General features: G+C 34.9%; 1 protein-coding gene across 1 annotated transcript in view; it reads left to right on the top strand.

Annotated features, from left to right (window-relative positions):
• BMPR2 (bone morphogenetic protein receptor type 2) overlaps window positions 1–12,781 on the top strand; it is a 150,055-nt gene extending 137,274 nt beyond the window's left edge. The window contains exons 12-13 of the mRNA XM_040228777.1: window positions 2,904–4,183; window positions 5,459–12,781. Coding sequence (XP_040084711.1) covers window positions 2,904–4,183; window positions 5,459–5,709 — 1,531 coding nt within the window. The 3' untranslated portion in view covers window positions 5,710–12,781. The remainder of the gene's footprint in view (window positions 1–2,903; window positions 4,184–5,458) is intronic.
• The last annotated feature ends 4,542 nt before the right edge of the window (window positions 12,782–17,323 follow it).

Here is a 17,323-nt window from a genome sequence, read left to right as displayed (position 1 = left end):
ATACTATTTTGTCTTGATTATCCTTTGTGGTTATTATTTCTTTTTACCCTGAATTTTGTTAGTTTAAAGCAAATAGAACCGTGAACGTGCGTATGTATCTAACCATTGCTTCACTGGAAACTAGGGTTTCCAGACTCCCTATCCAGTGGTCTTTCTTTATAGAATGCTGCTACTTTTACATGAAAGCAGTTCATAAGTCTTTTTGTCTCATTGTGAACTTTATGAGACATTTCTTAGAACTATGATTTTAACTATTAGAACTTTTTAGGGCTTTTAGAAAAAATTCTAAAACTTGAAACATTTCAGACCATGTAGTCTGTGTTTCTTCATTCTGTCTTAGGGGATAAAATCTTCCCACAAATTTTCATTTTATCTAAATAAAACATGTTAAAATTTTTCAGAGAAGCATTCAGAAAAGAAAGAGTAAGCAGGGAAAATTGAGATAAAAAATAACTGAATTCTTGAATAATTTTCTTTGATATTTTCTGTTGTTCTAATTTTTTAAAAAATTTGTGTTCTGAACTATGGATCCCACATTGGGTTTACACTGCTTGTGCTTGGACTGAATTACCTTCAGGGTATAAACCTTTATTTCTGTTAGTAATATATCAGCAAGTTAAGGAAGATAGAAATTAGCATTTCTGAATATAAATTTCTCACCTTACAGATACCTTGAAGATAGTCTTCTGCTTCCATCACCCCTTGTCTCTGTGTTTTCTGTGTGCTTTAGTATGCTATTTGTACCTCTCATAAGTCAGCTACCCTTACTTTAAGTGCTTTAACGTTCCTTAACTGGGAGGAGGAAATCCTCTTTTTTTTTTTTTTTTTTGATGCTTTCCTTTGCTGTGGCCATTTTTGCCTCCTGAGCCATTGAGTTCTACCCTTTACATGCTGCTTTTCATGTCCTGTGACTTTGGAATTTTCCTTCAAATCATAATTCATCTCACATTCATTCTACGCTAGGGTTCATTGTATTGACTCTTTCCCTCCATTCCTCTTGTGCAATACAGAAGCTTTTCTGTTCCTCCCCTTCCCGTCATTCCCCTCGTAACTTCAGCAGTTTTTCTTCATAGCACTTTTCTTTTAGTTGTTGCTTTTCTCCTGTGATGCTTGTATCTGTTAATGTTCCCATTATCTATATTTGATTGTTTATACTTGATTTTAAACTACCCTTCACTTTTATGTTATTTTTCTTTTCAGTTTTATTGAGATATAATTGACATGTAGCACTCTAAATTTAACGTGTAGAATGATCATTTGACTTACATACGTAAAATGATTATCACAATGTTCAGTGAATATTCATCATTCTCATATAGATACAAAATTAAGGAAATAGGTAAAAAACAGTTTTTCCCCTTGTGATGAGAACTCTTAGGATTTACTCTGTTAACAGTTTTCATTTTATTTATTTATTTATTTATTTTTATTTTTTGGCCATATCAAGCAATATGTGGGATCTTAGTTCCCCAACCAGGGATCAAACATGCATACCCTGCATTGGAAACTCAGAGTCTTAGCCACTGGGTCACCAGGGAACTCGGTCTTAACACCTTTCTTATATAGCATAGAGCAGTGTTAATTGTTTGTATCCTATATATTAGATCCCTAGTACTTATTTATTTTACAACTGAACACTTGGACATTTTGACTGCCTTCATCCCATTCCCCTTACCTGTTCCCCTCTGCCTGTGTTAACCACGGATCTTATTGCTTTTTCTGTGAGTTTTTTTTTAAAAATATAATTAACCTACAACATTATGTTAGTTTGTGTTATACAACATAGTGGTTTGTTATCTCTATACATTTCAAAATGATCACCAAGATAAGTCTAGTTATGGTATATCACCATACAAAGACATCACATAGTTATTTACTATATTCCCCACAGCGTGCATTTCATACCCATGACTCATTTATTCTGAAAGTAGAATTTTATACCTCTTCGTCTCCTTCACCTATTCCTTTTCTTCCCTCCAACCCCTTCTTCTCTGGCTACTGCCTGTGTCTTCTCTGTATCCCTGCCTGTGTTTCTGTTTAGTTTTGTTTGTTCATTTGTTTGGTTTTTTAGATTCAACATAAAAGTAAAATCATATAGTGTATTTGTTCACCTATCAGTGAACAATATCGGGTTGCTTAGGTATTTTGGCCTGGCTTTTATTTTTAAAAACATAAATATATTACAGTATGCTGCCCAAGAGCCATCATTCTCAAGATGTGACAGTGACAGTGTAAAACCCTAGGTAAACTGGAGAGCAGTTCTGAGTCTTAGATTTTATTTTATTTTTTTAATCACATTCTGCCTTATACTCTAGGCTCAAGGACTTCCATTGATAATGGTTCAGTCTCTACCTAGGAAGATATGTTCCTTTGCTAGAGTATGCCACTTAATGTAGCACTTTGGAACAGCCTGAAAGCTTGTGTTCTTTTTACCATTTGGAACTTAATTGGTAAAACATGTGTTGAGTAGCCACTGTGTATCTAGAATTACAGAAACACAAAAGACAAGTGTCTTGGTTCCTTCTTTCCTGGAAATTTATGTCTAATTGAGCAAATATACAATTCATAAAGACATATTTGCTAACATTACAAAACTATAGGGGAGTTTTTTTTAATTAATAACTTTTATAAACTAAAATAGTGAACATCTATAAAAATCATATAGATCCCCATCAGTTTTCTGATAGGCTTAAATGGCATTAAACTAGCCTGTAGCAAATTATTAGTTAATATTTGTCAATACTGGATTAACATTTGGTTAGAATTTTAAATAGCTTCAAGAATAACGTGGATTAGGAATAAAAGAGAAGGCAGTTTGTACTTTAAAAATCAGAGTTGTTAAACTTGAAGAGTCACTTTGTCATAAATGTATTCTAAATGTGACATTTTTTTCTTTCTTTAAGCAACCTGTCACACAATAGGCGTGTGCCAAAGATTGGCCCTTATCCAGATTATTCTTCTTCCTCATACATTGAAGATTCTATCCATCACACTGACAGCATTGTGAAGAACATTTCCTCTGAGCATTCAATGTCCAGCACACCTTTGACTCTAGGGGAAAAGAACCGAAACTCAATTAACTATGAACGGCAGCAAGCACAAGCTCGAATCCCCAGCCCTGAAACAAGCGTCACCAGCTTGTCTACCAACACCACAACCACAAACACCACTGGCCTCACTCCAAGTACCGGCATGACCACTATATCCGAGGTGCCATACCCAGATGAAACAAGTCTGCATGCCACCAATGTTTCACAGCCAGTCGGGCCAACCCCTGTCTGCCTACAACTGACCGAAGAAGACTTGGAGACCAACAAGCTGGACCCAAAAGAAGTCGATAAAAACCTCAAGGAAAGTTCTGATGAGAATCTCATGGAGCATTCTCTTAAACAATTCAGTGGGCCAGACCCACTGAGCAGTACCAGTTCTAGCTTGCTTTACCCACTTATAAAGCTTGCAGTTGAAGTGACTGGGCAGCAGGACTTCACACAGGCTGCAAATGGCCAAGCATGTTTAATTCCTGATGTCCCACCCACTCAGATCTATCCTCTCCCCAAGCAACAGAACCTTCCTAAGAGACCTACTAGTTTGCCTTTAAACACCAAAAATTCGACAAAGGAGCCCAGGCTGAAATTTGGCAGCAAGCACAAATCAAACTTGAAACAAGTAGAAACTGGAGTTGCCAAGATGAATACAATCAATGCTGCAGAACCTCATATAGTGACAGTCACTATGAATGGTGTGGCAGGTAGAAACCACAGCGTTAATTCCCATACTGCCACTACTCAGTATGCCAATGGGGTAGTACCATCTGGCCAGACAGCTAACACAGTGGCACACAGAGCCCAAGAAATGCTGCAGAATCAATTCATTGGTGAGGACACTCGGCTGAATATTAATTCCAGTCCTGATGAGCATGAACCTTTACTGAGACGAGAGCAGCAGGCTGGCCATGATGAAGGTGTTCTGGATCGTCTTGTGGACAGGAGAGAACGGCCCCTAGAAGGCGGCCGAACTAATTCCAACAACAACAACAGCAATCCATGTTCCGAGCAAGAAGTTCTCACACAGGGTGTTCCAACCACAGTAGCAGACCCCGGACCATCAAAGCCTAGACGAGCACAGAGGCCTAATTCTCTGGATCTTTCAGCCACCAATGTCCTTGATGGCAGCAGTTTGCAGTGTAAGTGGAGGGATTGTGTAAATGGAGGGATTCTGAGACCATTTAAATATAGTTAGCTAGAAACAGATTATGTTTCAACTAGCAGTTATTTACTTTTACCACATTTGGTTGGATTTCAAAAGTAATTAGACATTTGTTTTTAAAAAGGTAATTTTTTTGCTGATAATTAAAAAGTCAGTGTCACAATAATCAGAATAATTACCAACTTAATGTGTATCTTATGTAGCTTCTGGCTTATAATGCAGCTCACATATTTGCTGTGCATAGTTGAGATTTTGTACTTTCTAGTTTAAAGCATCCGAGTAAAATGATACCAATACAACTTTAGAAGCCCTTTGTTTATTATATACACATTTAGGCTTTATCAGACTAATCTTAATAAATCTGAAAAGTGCAGAGAAAATTCAGAAAAGTCACTGTAAAGAAACTAAAAAGTTATTCTTGGTTTTTCATGTCAGTTTTTTCAGGAGCTGTGTGCCTATAGCATTGTGCTATGGGGCCCTTAGCCACTTACACAAATAACTTCATACTTGGTTTATGGCCCTTGAGGGATTATAACACAAGACAGAAAAGCTCACTAAAATCTTCACTAAAGACAGGAGAGCTCACTAAAACAGTCATTATTGTACAAAATGATATTTCTTTTAGACTGATAGCAGTTACGAAGAAGTCACATTTTGTTTGTTGTCAAAGACTACAAAATAGGCTAATGGGATTAGGTTGTCAAAAAATCAGTAGAATCTAGTCCCTTGCTTGAGTAGCTTATATTGAAGAGTTGACATAAATTATAGCAAGGGTCCACATCTGTAAAATGTCTTGTCAGGTATGGGAAGGGGAAATTACTAGAAAATTTACACTCTAGTGTTTATGTCATTCTTCTGAAAAATAATTATATTCTAGGTGCCTGCTTTGATCACGAAATAGAAAGATTAAATGCATTTTGCCAAGTTAGGATTTCTACCAATAATCAAAGGATTTGAGAATATAGTTGAGAACTTGGAATTTTCTCCTCTGTTTTTGCTTTTTGAAGTTTTTCTGTATTTTCTTCCTTGCCTATGGAATAATTAAACCAATTATAGAAACATTGTGCTTAAAGAATCTCAAAAATAATTTGGTAAAGATAGAAAAATACTATCTGGCATCATGAATTTCAAGAAATGTCTGGTAGCTTCTCCTGTAGACATTCATTTGATCTCTTTTCCATTTACAACCGTAATTTTCATTTTTTAGTAGTTTCTTTATGTATAGTTCATTTTTCTGCACTTTTATTTTCAGTAGGTGACTCAACACAAGATGGCAAATCAGGATCTGGTGAAAAGATCAAGAAACGAGTGAAAACTCCCTATTCTCTTAAGCGGTGGCGCCCCTCCACCTGGGTCATTTCCACTGAACCACTGGACTGTGAGGTCAACAACAATGGCAAAGACAGGGCAGTGCATTCCAAATCCAGCACCACTGTTTACCTTGCAGACGGAGGCACCGCCACGACGATGGTGTCTAAAGATATAGGGATGAACTGTCTGTGAAATGTTTTCAAACCTATGGAGTGAAATTATTTTTTGCATCATTTAAATGTGCAGAAGACATTAAAAGAAAAAACTGCTTTATCCTCCTGTCAGTACCCCCTCCTACCCCTGCAACAAGGACTTGCTTTAAATAGATTTCAGCTATGCAGAAAAATTTAGCTTATGCTTCCATATTTTTTAATTTTTTTTAAGTTTTGCACTTTTGTTTAGTCTCGCTAAAGTTATATTTGTCTGTTATGACCACAGAATTATATGTGTGTGTATCAAAAGTGGTCTCAAAATATTTTTTAAGAAAAAAAAAGCAGAAACAATGTATTGCTGATAATCAGTTTGGACCAGTTTCTAAAGGTCATTAAATCAGAAGCAAATTAAGACAGGTTTGACTGCAGTGGTGTCTGGTATCCATGTTTTATTTCTGGGCACAAGCTAGTTTGTATGTTGATACGTTCCTGAACGCATTATCTGTTGGACATTCTTTTCTCTGTGTTTTGTTTGAATGTGCAATAGTCTATAGGCCACAAATAAGCTTTCTCGTAAGCTCTCTTCCTAACAGAGCACACATTCTTCCAAGATCTGAACATATTCCTTCCCCACCCTCCATACTATTGGCAGGTCAGTTCTTTGACAGTGAGTTTTTGCACAAGAGAAAGCAGCTACCTGATTTCTTGCTTTCTCTCTCCTTATGGGGAATGCAGAAACTTTGTCTCAAAGGGCTCTAAAGAAGGAACCACCAAAACCTAATTTGAAATGCCATTTCTTTTATCCTTCCAAATCCTAAACATTTCCTTCCGGGCATTTTAATAAACATACTTGGTTTCTGGTTTTGGAAGTTCGTAAGAGCACAGAACAAAGAGCAAGTCAAATATTAGCTGTTTTCCATTTTATTTTTTATATATATGTTCATGTTCCATATTCATTTATTTAAGAAGCACATTTTTATCAGAAAACTTATAGAGCTTTCCTTATGGAATTTTTAAGTAGGTAGATCATTAACACAATGTAGTATTATAGTCTTCATTCTCTGAATACGCTATGTTTGACATAAGTAAAATTACATCCTGTTTAAAGTAACTTCAAAAGTAATTCATAATTGTGAACCTGTAGTATCTTTTTTTATTCTTTTCCCAAACGAGGCCTGGTAACTTTATCTGGAAATTATTCCTTTTCCCATGACCTAGAACACTGTGTGGAAAAATCATTCAACTGGCATGCCAAGTCCCTGTGGAAGGAAGAATTGCTGCCAAACCTATCATTTTTGAGCAGACTGAGACTTACCTCTCTCTCTTCAAAACTGTGTTTCTTCACTAATCTTATTTTCATAGTTTTTCCATTTGCCAGTTTTTACGTCATCTTTGATATGTGAGCACCGTTTTATGATTTTACATTATATTAGAATGTACCTTTTAGTGATAACATCATGTATATTCAGATCATGTTTGTTTTTTAAAGCTTCCTTTGCTTCTTTCATTACTGATAATCGTCTCTAAAACAACCTCTGCATGTTTTTTCTTTTCAAATAAAGCACTTTATGTCAAATAAGGGACTTTTTTATAAGCACAAATTATTTTCTATCAATTTGCAAATAGTGAAGAGCTCACTTTTCCCCCCAGATTCTCAGATTACTTCATAGACTTCCAGTTCTAAGATTTCTCTGGAAATAAAAAGCTCACAGGAAAACACAAATTCCTGATTGAGATTTTTATCTCCTCAACAAAGTTTTCACACTCAAATTCTTCTATCTGCATCACTTAGCTAAAGATAGACTCTATTTCTCAATTTGCTATCCAAAATATGTATGACTTACTTGTGTCTATAAGCCTTCTTTTGTTTGCCATCTATTGTGATCTTACGAAGAGAGATGTCACAGTGCTTAACCATTTATTCAGCTGGATTGCTGAACACAGTTTTGAAATCTTAGAAATGACATTATTTTGCTAGTGCCCGAGATTTCCACCTTTTGTATTTTATTGGCCCTTCTATTCATTCAGACCCTTAATATATTTTTCAGTCATCTGGCATAAAAATTTTTCAATTTATTTTTTTATCTATGTAATGATTTATTTATGTTTTTTCCTGTAAAATTTCCCTTGGTTCTCTTAATTTTAAATGTCTTCCAACTGAATTTCAGGATATTATTTTTAAGTAATTGTAGAACATCTTTGAGTCAAAATAAATTATATTTCTTCTTCAATTGGAAGCATCAAAGATAAATGACCATTTGAGGTCTAACTGATCTTTTCCAGACAGAAGAAGAGTTGCCTTACATTCTACTACACTGTGTTTGGGCCAGTTGATTGTAAGTTTTTCAGGACTTTTTGGTATTTAATAGTAAAATGCTCTCAAAAATTGGTATACCAAATTAAAATAACTCCTTATAGTTTCCCATTTTATGCAAGCATGCTTAAAACAAATAATTTTCTTTCTCTTTTATTAGCAGACTCTTGGTAAAGTAGGAGAAAGAGTGTAGATCATTTTAATTTACCTCAGACTGATTTAGAATCTGTTTGCAAATATACAATCAAGCAAAATTACATAAAATACTAATCTGCAAACTATTTAATAATAAATGTATCTTAAATCTAATATTTAAATGTATTCAAACATTTTTGCATGTAGAAAAGCATTTGGGCTCCTTTGAATAAGAGGTCATTCATTTAATAAAAAAATACTAAAATTCAACCTTAAAAGTATTATAACCTTAAAAGCATCATAATAGGTAATCAAAATAATTCCCTTAACTATCATAATTGTATATCAGAACTAAGTCTTTGAAAGAACTTAATTTGAATTGAATGTAGACAAATGATTTAATGATAGTTCCTAAAAAGTTCCCTCTTTTTAAATGCATAGTTGGTGGGAAAAAAAGTACTGGTGTAAAAAGCTATGGGAAGGCAAAGGAGTAGATACAAATAGTAATTGGCCATTTATTACATACTGAATGCTGCAATATAAATACATTATCTCTTTGATTCCTCATAACAACCATACGAGGATTATGGTTAACATTCCCATTTTACAGTAGGGGAAGTTGAAGCTAAGAGAAGCTAACTAGTTTGCCTGAGGTCTACACCTTGTAATTGACAAAGCTGTGATTTTTTAACCTAGGCTTGCTCTCTTCACATCTCTTTCGTCCACACCACACTGCCTACACGCTGTATGACAGAATGCATGACAGACTAACATTTTGTAAGAAATTTAGTCATTAAACTCCAGCACAATTGTGGCTTGAATATAAGCCAAACCAGATACCTTAATGGCTTTAGAGTTAGGAAAACATAGGAAGATGTACGGACATGTCTGTGGTGTTTGTTGCTTGAGAAATAATTACTAATTCAAGACAAAATTCAATCCCACATGTGCCATCATGAATCTTAAAATCATTTAACTTCTCTTCACTCCCGACATTCTTATATTGCAAAACTAAATGGGAAAGGCAAAGGTGAATTGTGGGAACAGAGACCTTTTCCTAAACTGATTCCATTCTTGATGTGGTGGAATTAATTTAATGTGTCCCATCAGTCCTTGCACTTCATTTTGAAAATTTCTACCTTTAATGACTTTAGAAGATTTTACTAATCCAGAGAACTAATAGAAGAGGCTACAGGAAGAATAGAAGGAAAATACTGTTTTTATAAAGCAATTTGTATAGCCTTAATGTGTTGGTTCTGAATGTAACAATAATTAAATAAAGGTAGGAACACTCAAATAAGTATGTGTTTCAGTGGGAATTATCACAAAATTTGGCAAGTATGTTTATTTAAAATATTTTCCATCCTGGCTTCTAAAGCCAAATGAAATTCAACAAACTTTTTTTTTCTTATTTATAAAAATAAGTATTTCATTGGAGGTAATTAGCTCCTAGAATGTGAAATTACATTCTATTTCTATACAACCTTTTATAAATTTATGTTAAACTTACTACCAGTTGTATGCAGGCTATAACTATCAATAACTATTCACAGATTGCTATATATATTACTCTATCTTCCAAGCTAACTTCTTAAACTTAGAATCTGTACACACATGCTGGTTGATTATCTAGATCAGTTATCCTGGAAATTATGTAATTCTCCCATAGACACCCCAGGAGTCTTTCAGAGTAAGATTTTTCTAAATATTCATACCTTTTACTGTCAGTTTGCTCATCAGCAAATAAAACTTCATTTTAACTTTTAGATTCTGAACTATGTAAACTTTAGCCAAAACTACCTTGTGTGATCCACTCCTAGATGATAATCCTTGATTAAGTAAATCTGGCAAATCACTATTTGAACTAGTTTACACAGATATTATCAAAAGTAGGCTTTTCTTTAGGTTCCCTGATTAACATACAAGAAAAGAGGAAATCCCAGGATGGCACTCTGGGTCTACTTTATTTCATTCACCTCTTAGTTTCTGTCTTACTCTGTCCCTTGGTTATCTGACTTGCAGTCTTCTGTGTTTGGAAGGTTTTCTTCACATCTATTCTGCTTCCCTCCTGTTTAATTTTGTATCTGTCTCTTAACCAGCAGATAAAATAAAAAGGAGGGTGACCAACTGGTCATCCTCTCCAACATTTGTTATTCAGTATGCTTCAAGCTTCTCGACACTTAAGTCTCAGTTCTTCACACAAAATTTCTTTTGTTCCTTTACCATTTTCTCAATTTTTACTATTTTCATACCTACTTATATTTAAGAACACCTAAAATTATGCTTTGTTATAGTCAAGTTCATTACTCCATTTATGGCTTAAAAGGGTAGAATTGAGAATTAAGATGTTTCCATTTGACAGTAGATCTAACCGTCAGATTGTCAGCAAATCAGCACTTCAGTTTATATTACCTAACTTTTTTTTATCAAATTGTGGAGTTCTGTGATTTTATACAATAGTTCATAACTGAAAAACCGTGCATACACAATTGTATATCACTTTATTGTTATTTTTAACCTATATTGCAGCAGGCTTAGCATTATGATTGAGCCACAACATTTTACATATTTCTTTGCATCAAATATTAAACATAAAATGCAAGATTAACTTTTGAAAGCAAACCCTACAACAATCAAGTATTATCTACAAACATTTTTGCAGACCACTTTTGAAATACTTGTCATTGTTTTGCAACATAGACTGGACTATAACAACTTTGATTTAACTTTTAAGTGACTGGTTAAAATTGAGTGTTGTACATATAAAGAAAAGGTTTATCTCATGGCTGGTAACATTTGAAAAGTAAATATTTAAGAACTTATGCTGTGTATTAAAATTATGCCCCAAATAAATATATCTTGAAAAGTCTGATTCCGTTATTACTGTGATATCCATCGTGTTACTATTAAATGTTATAAAATTAATTTTTTAAACTTAGTTTGAGACCCAGATTTTAAAATCTGGGTAAGAGACAAAGAATCTTATCACTGATATTAGCACGTCCAGTTTATGACAATATTTAAGCAAATTACTGTATTTTAAACTGCAACTTGTTTTTGTCATTAATATTTTAAAAGGCAACATGTAGGTTTTTTTCCATTTTATTTGTACTTTAAGATTTCAAATCCATCTTCCTGTTTTAGACTCACTCTATAGACATAATATTACTTAAAAACTCAGGGTCCCTTTCATCCCTTTGCACATTGAAAAACTTCAATTGATAGCAAACAAGCAATTAGATACAGTTGAATATTTAAATTTTTGTTACACACAGAGTTCATTTAATGTTTCATCTTATGATTTGACTTAACTTACATAGATAACAGATTTCATTAATCATAAAACTTGCCCAGTTTTATAATTACAGAATAGAGGGAAATGACTCAACCAACTCGCTACGTGTTGCAGCATATGTAGGCCTTAGAGTTGAAGCGCAGTCTTCAGCTCGTTTCTGTTCTTTGGTTAAATAGTTATACATGAGACAGTTCATTTCATTTCATTTTTTAATGGGGGAATTTGGTAAAGTAGTTCCTCAGAAATAAAATTTTTCAAGAGGTAATTTAACATTATTAAACTGTCTTCAAAAGTGAACTAGTGAGTTTATAGCTTTAGTAATAGCTTGGATGGTTTTGAGAAGGTAACCTACGGTAACCTATTTATCATATCATCACATCCAAATAGAATTTTTCTTCCAGACAAGTTCAAGCTCCAAATTAGTAAGCTGTACATTTAAAATCCTTGCAGTGACGTTACTTATAACAAGTCTCTTGTCTCAGGCTCTCCACCTTATTACCAACCCTCTGAAGTGTGATAGGGAAACACATTTTTAAAGCTTAACAGTAAGAAAACTGAAATACTAATAAAATATGAACTTCAAAGATAAGTCCTGGTTTAATGCTAAATCGCTTGGAGTCTGTGGCTTTTCTTTTTCTGGTCACATTTATTTATTTAAGCAGTTTTTGTATGCCTTGTCATGTTTCCATAGAGATCATATTGTGTAAGTGTTTGTATAAGCTGGAATCATCCTTAATTTTCTGTTGATAATTTTTCAGATGAAGATAAGTGGATAATTGTAAAATACACTAACTCTTAGGGTGTTGTAGTAGCTGAAACATGGAAATGTGTAGCCACCGTGCTTTTTCTAAATGGACAGGAGAAACATAAGCTACAGAGTATTCATTTCTGAGGATGCTTTTCTATAATGAGAAAGGCTGAAAAATATTGGCAATTCCTCAGAACCCTCTTTCTTGTTAACGGGTATCTCTTGTTGGTGTGTTTTGCTCTTACATTACCAATAGAATATCATATATGAATTTATGAATAATTGCTTTCAATTATTTTGCTTTTGTATAAGCCGTCTGAGACCTTGCTATGCTGTATAAGTTGTGTTTGATGGATCGGTGTGAGTATGAAATAAAGCAAATCACTTTTCTTTTGTATTATCTATGGATGCCACTATGAAAGCTGACATTAAGCCACTAAAGAGTTTTCTATGAATAATTGTAAGTAAATGCTTTGATATATATAAACCTAAGTAAAAAGATTGTATTGATACAGAGACATTCGAGAAGGAGATTTTAAGGGAGTTCTTTAGGTTTAAAAAAAGGCTTGCTGTAAAATGGTGCATTATTCCATTTATTAAAGATCATATTAATGACAACAGTGATTGTATCTTGATTTTATGAGGTTATCAGCAAATATGATTGTTAGTATGATATTTTAGGTATTTTGCATCAGAATAGCAATTGTTTCATATAGTATGACTTTCACTACTCAGTATGATACATCAAAAAAAAAAATCAACTAACAGAATAATAGTTGCACACTCACTGTATGCCAGGTATGGTGTTACTTATTTTATGTATGTTGGTAATTCTTATAGCAGTTCTACAAAATGCATATTACTATTCCCATTTTATATAAAAAATGACTCAGAGAAGTCAGACACCTTGCCTAAAGCCACGGGCCTTGTAAAGATGAGATTCTAATGTATTTTCCATTTTGCTTTTAACTATATAGTTTTCAGTTTCTGCTTATAGGAAGAGAAACTCAAAATTAAAAATGGAAATCACCTAGTAGCTCAATAGAGTAGCCAGGAACATAAAATGAAGCAATTTGAGATTACTGAAAAGTTACCAAAACAACTATCTTTATTGACCTGACAATGCAGTTGTGCTTCACAGCATCAAATAATCTTTTCAGTTAGACCTTTGAATTTTTAGAGTGAACTTTTGCTTGAGGAGAAGCATGGTCTACTCCCATTTGCTCTGTTGTTACCTTAAAAAATACTGTAGGCGATAATAGGTGTGGGGTATCTTTTTCCTTTTGACTCACATGCCCAACCTTAACAATATAATGTTACAGGGTATCATTGCAATTCTCTATAAAACCCACTATGTAATATTCAAGATGATTAACTAAATGTCTCTAAAGAAAATATGACCTGGGGAAAATGTATAGTAATGAACTGCTGAACCTTTAGTAACGACTAGCCACAAGTAAAATTACTCTCATTTACATCTACACCTGTGTGATTCATCTTCCCAGTTTATATACTTCTCTGCAAAGGGCAAACTTAGATAGTGACTAATCTTTTTTTATCCTCTCGTGCTGTATTCAGTTGATAAGTTGTGTCTGACTCTTTGTGACCCCATGGACTGTAGGCAGCCGTGCTCCTCTGTCCATGATATTTTTCAGGCAAGGATACTGAAGCAGGTTGCCATTTCCTCCTCCAGGGTGTATCTTCCCAACCCAGGGATCAAACCCACATCTCATGCGTTGGCAGGTGGATTCATTACCACTGCACTGCCTGGTGTCTTTCAAATTTAAGGCCAAATTCCATATTGGGGCGGCCTTCATTTTACTGGTATAATGTAAGTAATATATTCACTTTCTTAAAATTGAACCATTATTCTGTACTGAGTGTGACATGATTCCTGCCCTCCAGGAGCTGAAGCCATCTTGAGGAGAGAAGGCTCATCCAAGAAATGGTGACATCAAGGAAGATGACGTGTAAGTACCCAAATAAGTGATAAACTACATGTTCAATATGTGTTCGAAGAGCTAGGGAAGACTTCAATGAGGGAATGATTATTGAGCTGGGTCTTGACAAGTGGGATTTCAATAGGGAAAATGAAGGCATAATACTTGAAGTGACCAGAAATAAAGGAGCATAGAGGATGGATATAAAGCAGAACATATAGAACAAAAGAGACATTAAGACTTTGGAAAGCCAGGTTTTGGACTTGCTATCATAGACAATAGGGAGGTTGAAGTTTCTTAGGCAGGAAAGGCCTAGAAGTAATTTGGAGAAGTTTAGAGTTACAGATGGGCAGGATAAAGTAAAGGAGAGTAGTGGGACTGAGGGCATGAGAGGAACTTAAAGCCAAATGCAATTTCAGTTATCAGTAAGTTCCTTTTTTGAAGGGTCATCAAAAAACTTTTTTTTGACACCTGTTGTGTTGCAAACACTGTAGTAGGAGATAAAAGACACAGCCCACCCTCAAAGTAGACTTGAAGAAAATTATAGTAGAGATTGTAAGTACTATGATAGAGTGAAAATTAGGGGTACTATGGATGTACATATGGCAAGGAAGGCTAATCCAGTCTTACTGAGTCAGAATTTCTGCTTTTGAGATTACTGATTGTCTTAAACTGTAAGGAATTAGTTAAGAGATGAGCAGTGACCCTCTAAGCAGAAGTTGTAGCATCTGCAAAGCCCTAGAGGCTGGAAAGGGTGGAGCTGTTTCTTGTTAGATGGGATGTAGAGTTTGGAATGCTAGCTGAAAGTGTGGAAAGAGATGACCCAAACAGGACTAGGACACAGAAATGCTAGCATACTATACTGAGAGTTTGGACCTATCTGGAAACCAGTGGAAGAATTCAAGCAGGAAAGGTTCAAATTAGATAGCTCAGCTGGTAGTATAAAGCATGGATTGAGAGGAAGAGAGTGAAGTATAGTTGAGTATGAAGACTCACTCTTGAGAGAATATGAGAGCCTGAACCAAGGCTGAGTCAGTGATGGTAGGGAAGAGGAAGCAGATTGGGTCAGGATTAAAAAGGAATCTCAGGGAATGCACACCTAACAGAGGAGACTACATTTATAGGTTTTAAAATAGACATTTTTGACATCATGTGTTCAAATTTTTGTTTCAAAAAATATGTACAGATTCCTTTCATCTATTTTCTGTAGAAACACTTCAAGTACAGGGCCTTCCCAAAGTAAGTCACATACAAGTTTCTATTTTTTTGACTGTGTGCCTTCTTAGACCACCTTGTTGACAAATTATTGTACTGGGATATTTTGGGGGTTACCCTGCCCCGTAAAAAGAGTATCAAAAGCAGCCTTAAACTATGGCTTCTATTGTTTTCTCCAAACAAAAAGATACCCTAAAGTAGTGGGTGGTGGGAAGATCCTGCAGAGGTTGTGTTGATTGTAGTTACATGATCTTCCAAGGAGAGCTGCTCTTCTCTTGCCTGGTGCTTCCCTTTCCCATCACATCCTCAGGGAGCTTAACTTCTCAACATTGGAGCTCTTCCTTTCTTCTCTATTTAATATGAAAGGAAGGTAGAAAACCCAGAAACTTTCCTATCCAAGGTGTTTGTTTTCTGTAATTGTGATAAATAAGACAGGTAAGAGGGAAGTTTTCCTTTGCTTAGCAACCTTTCCACAAATGGAACCCATACTCAGTGTAAGATGTCAGAAAAAAGATGACATCTAAAGAAATGTATGTAGGAAAGTAAGCTATTTTCTTTTAAATGTCATGCAGAACTTCAGAACTACCTGGGGTTTTTAAAGCAATAATTTAGTTTTTTAAGCAAACAAATACATTTATTAAACTTGCTTCTCTGTGACTGGTGATGCCCTCTGTAAGTCACATCTTCTCACATTTAGAAAAGTAAAAAAAAAAAAAGTAATTGAGAAAATTCTGAAATAAAACCTCTTACATCTGTCTCCTCCTAACACCCACTGCACCTTCTTAACTAAGCTCTAAAACTCCTTTGTGAGCTGTTTTGATAGGTCTTAAGTCTTCCTTTTTTAAATTTTCTCCCTACTCCAAGCAATCTATACTCTGCTGCCAGTCGTCTTGTCAGTACCCTTATCAGGTTGCCATTGGCTCATTCTCCTTGACCTGAAATTCTAAATTGTCTACAATGCATCAGCCAATTCCTTTCCAGCCTTACCTTCCACCACTCGATTCCATCTGTAGTCTATAGCTGCTTGTTGTTTATCTCCTTACTGGATTTTTATCTTTTTACTTCAAGGAGGGAGCCTTATCAATTTTTTCTGTCCCTGAAGTTCCAATTTTAATTGATTGATATGCTGATACCTGGCATGCTGCACTCCGTGGGGTCACAAAGAGTCGGACATGACTGAGCAACTGAACTGAACTGATGCTGATACCAATATCATACACAAAAATAAACTCAAAATGGATTAAAAACCTAAATGTAAGACTGGATACTATAAAATTTTAAGAGGTGATTATAGGCGGAACACTCTCTGATGAATCACAGCAAGATCTTTTGTGATCCACCACCTAGAGTGATGAGAATTAAAATAGTTTTTAAAATATTTTAGACTCTCACCTAACTTCTATTAATCAGACTTCTTAGTCCACCTGAGTTCTCTGTGTGCTTGAACTACACATTCTGTAAGTTGTGAGATTCATGGCACACCTTTGGGGTTAAAATTGACCAAAATGATAAGCACTGAGAGAACATGTGGATGTGCTTTATTTTAAGCATGTTTAAATACAGAGAGATGTTAAAAATGTTTAAGATATTTAAGTACAGAGAGTTTTAAGTAAATGAATACCAGTATTGCCTATAAAACTACATTCAGCAGGCATGGTTCTAGAAAAAGTGAGTTAGAGTAAATGGGTTTGGGAAATAGGTCCTTCAGTTAAATGCTTTTATCTTTTTGCTTTTTATGATAAGAGTCTTTTTCTCTTTACTTTTTCAGTCATGTTAATAAAATAGTAAAATCACTCCCTCAGCTGCAAGCTTGTGCTTGCTGGCGGCTCTCTTATTTCATGTTGAACACCAGGCGGCTCTCTTATTTCATGTTCCAAGAACTAGAGGCCTCTCCGTTGTTTTCAGTGTCTACACATCTCATTTTTGGTTCATAGTGTTTTCTTATTGATTATGAATAATAAGCAGTACAGGTTCTATGAACACAATTTGCATTAGAAGAGTCCAGTG

The sequence above is a fragment of the Oryx dammah genome, unplaced genomic scaffold, assembly GCF_014754425.2.
Source record: "Oryx dammah isolate SB20612 unplaced genomic scaffold, SCBI_Odam_1.1 HiC_scaffold_27, whole genome shotgun sequence".
NCBI lineage: Eukaryota > Metazoa > Chordata > Mammalia > Artiodactyla > Bovidae > Oryx > Oryx dammah.
Note: the sequence above shows the minus strand (reverse complement) of the source record. Positions and strands in the feature narration are given on the sequence as shown.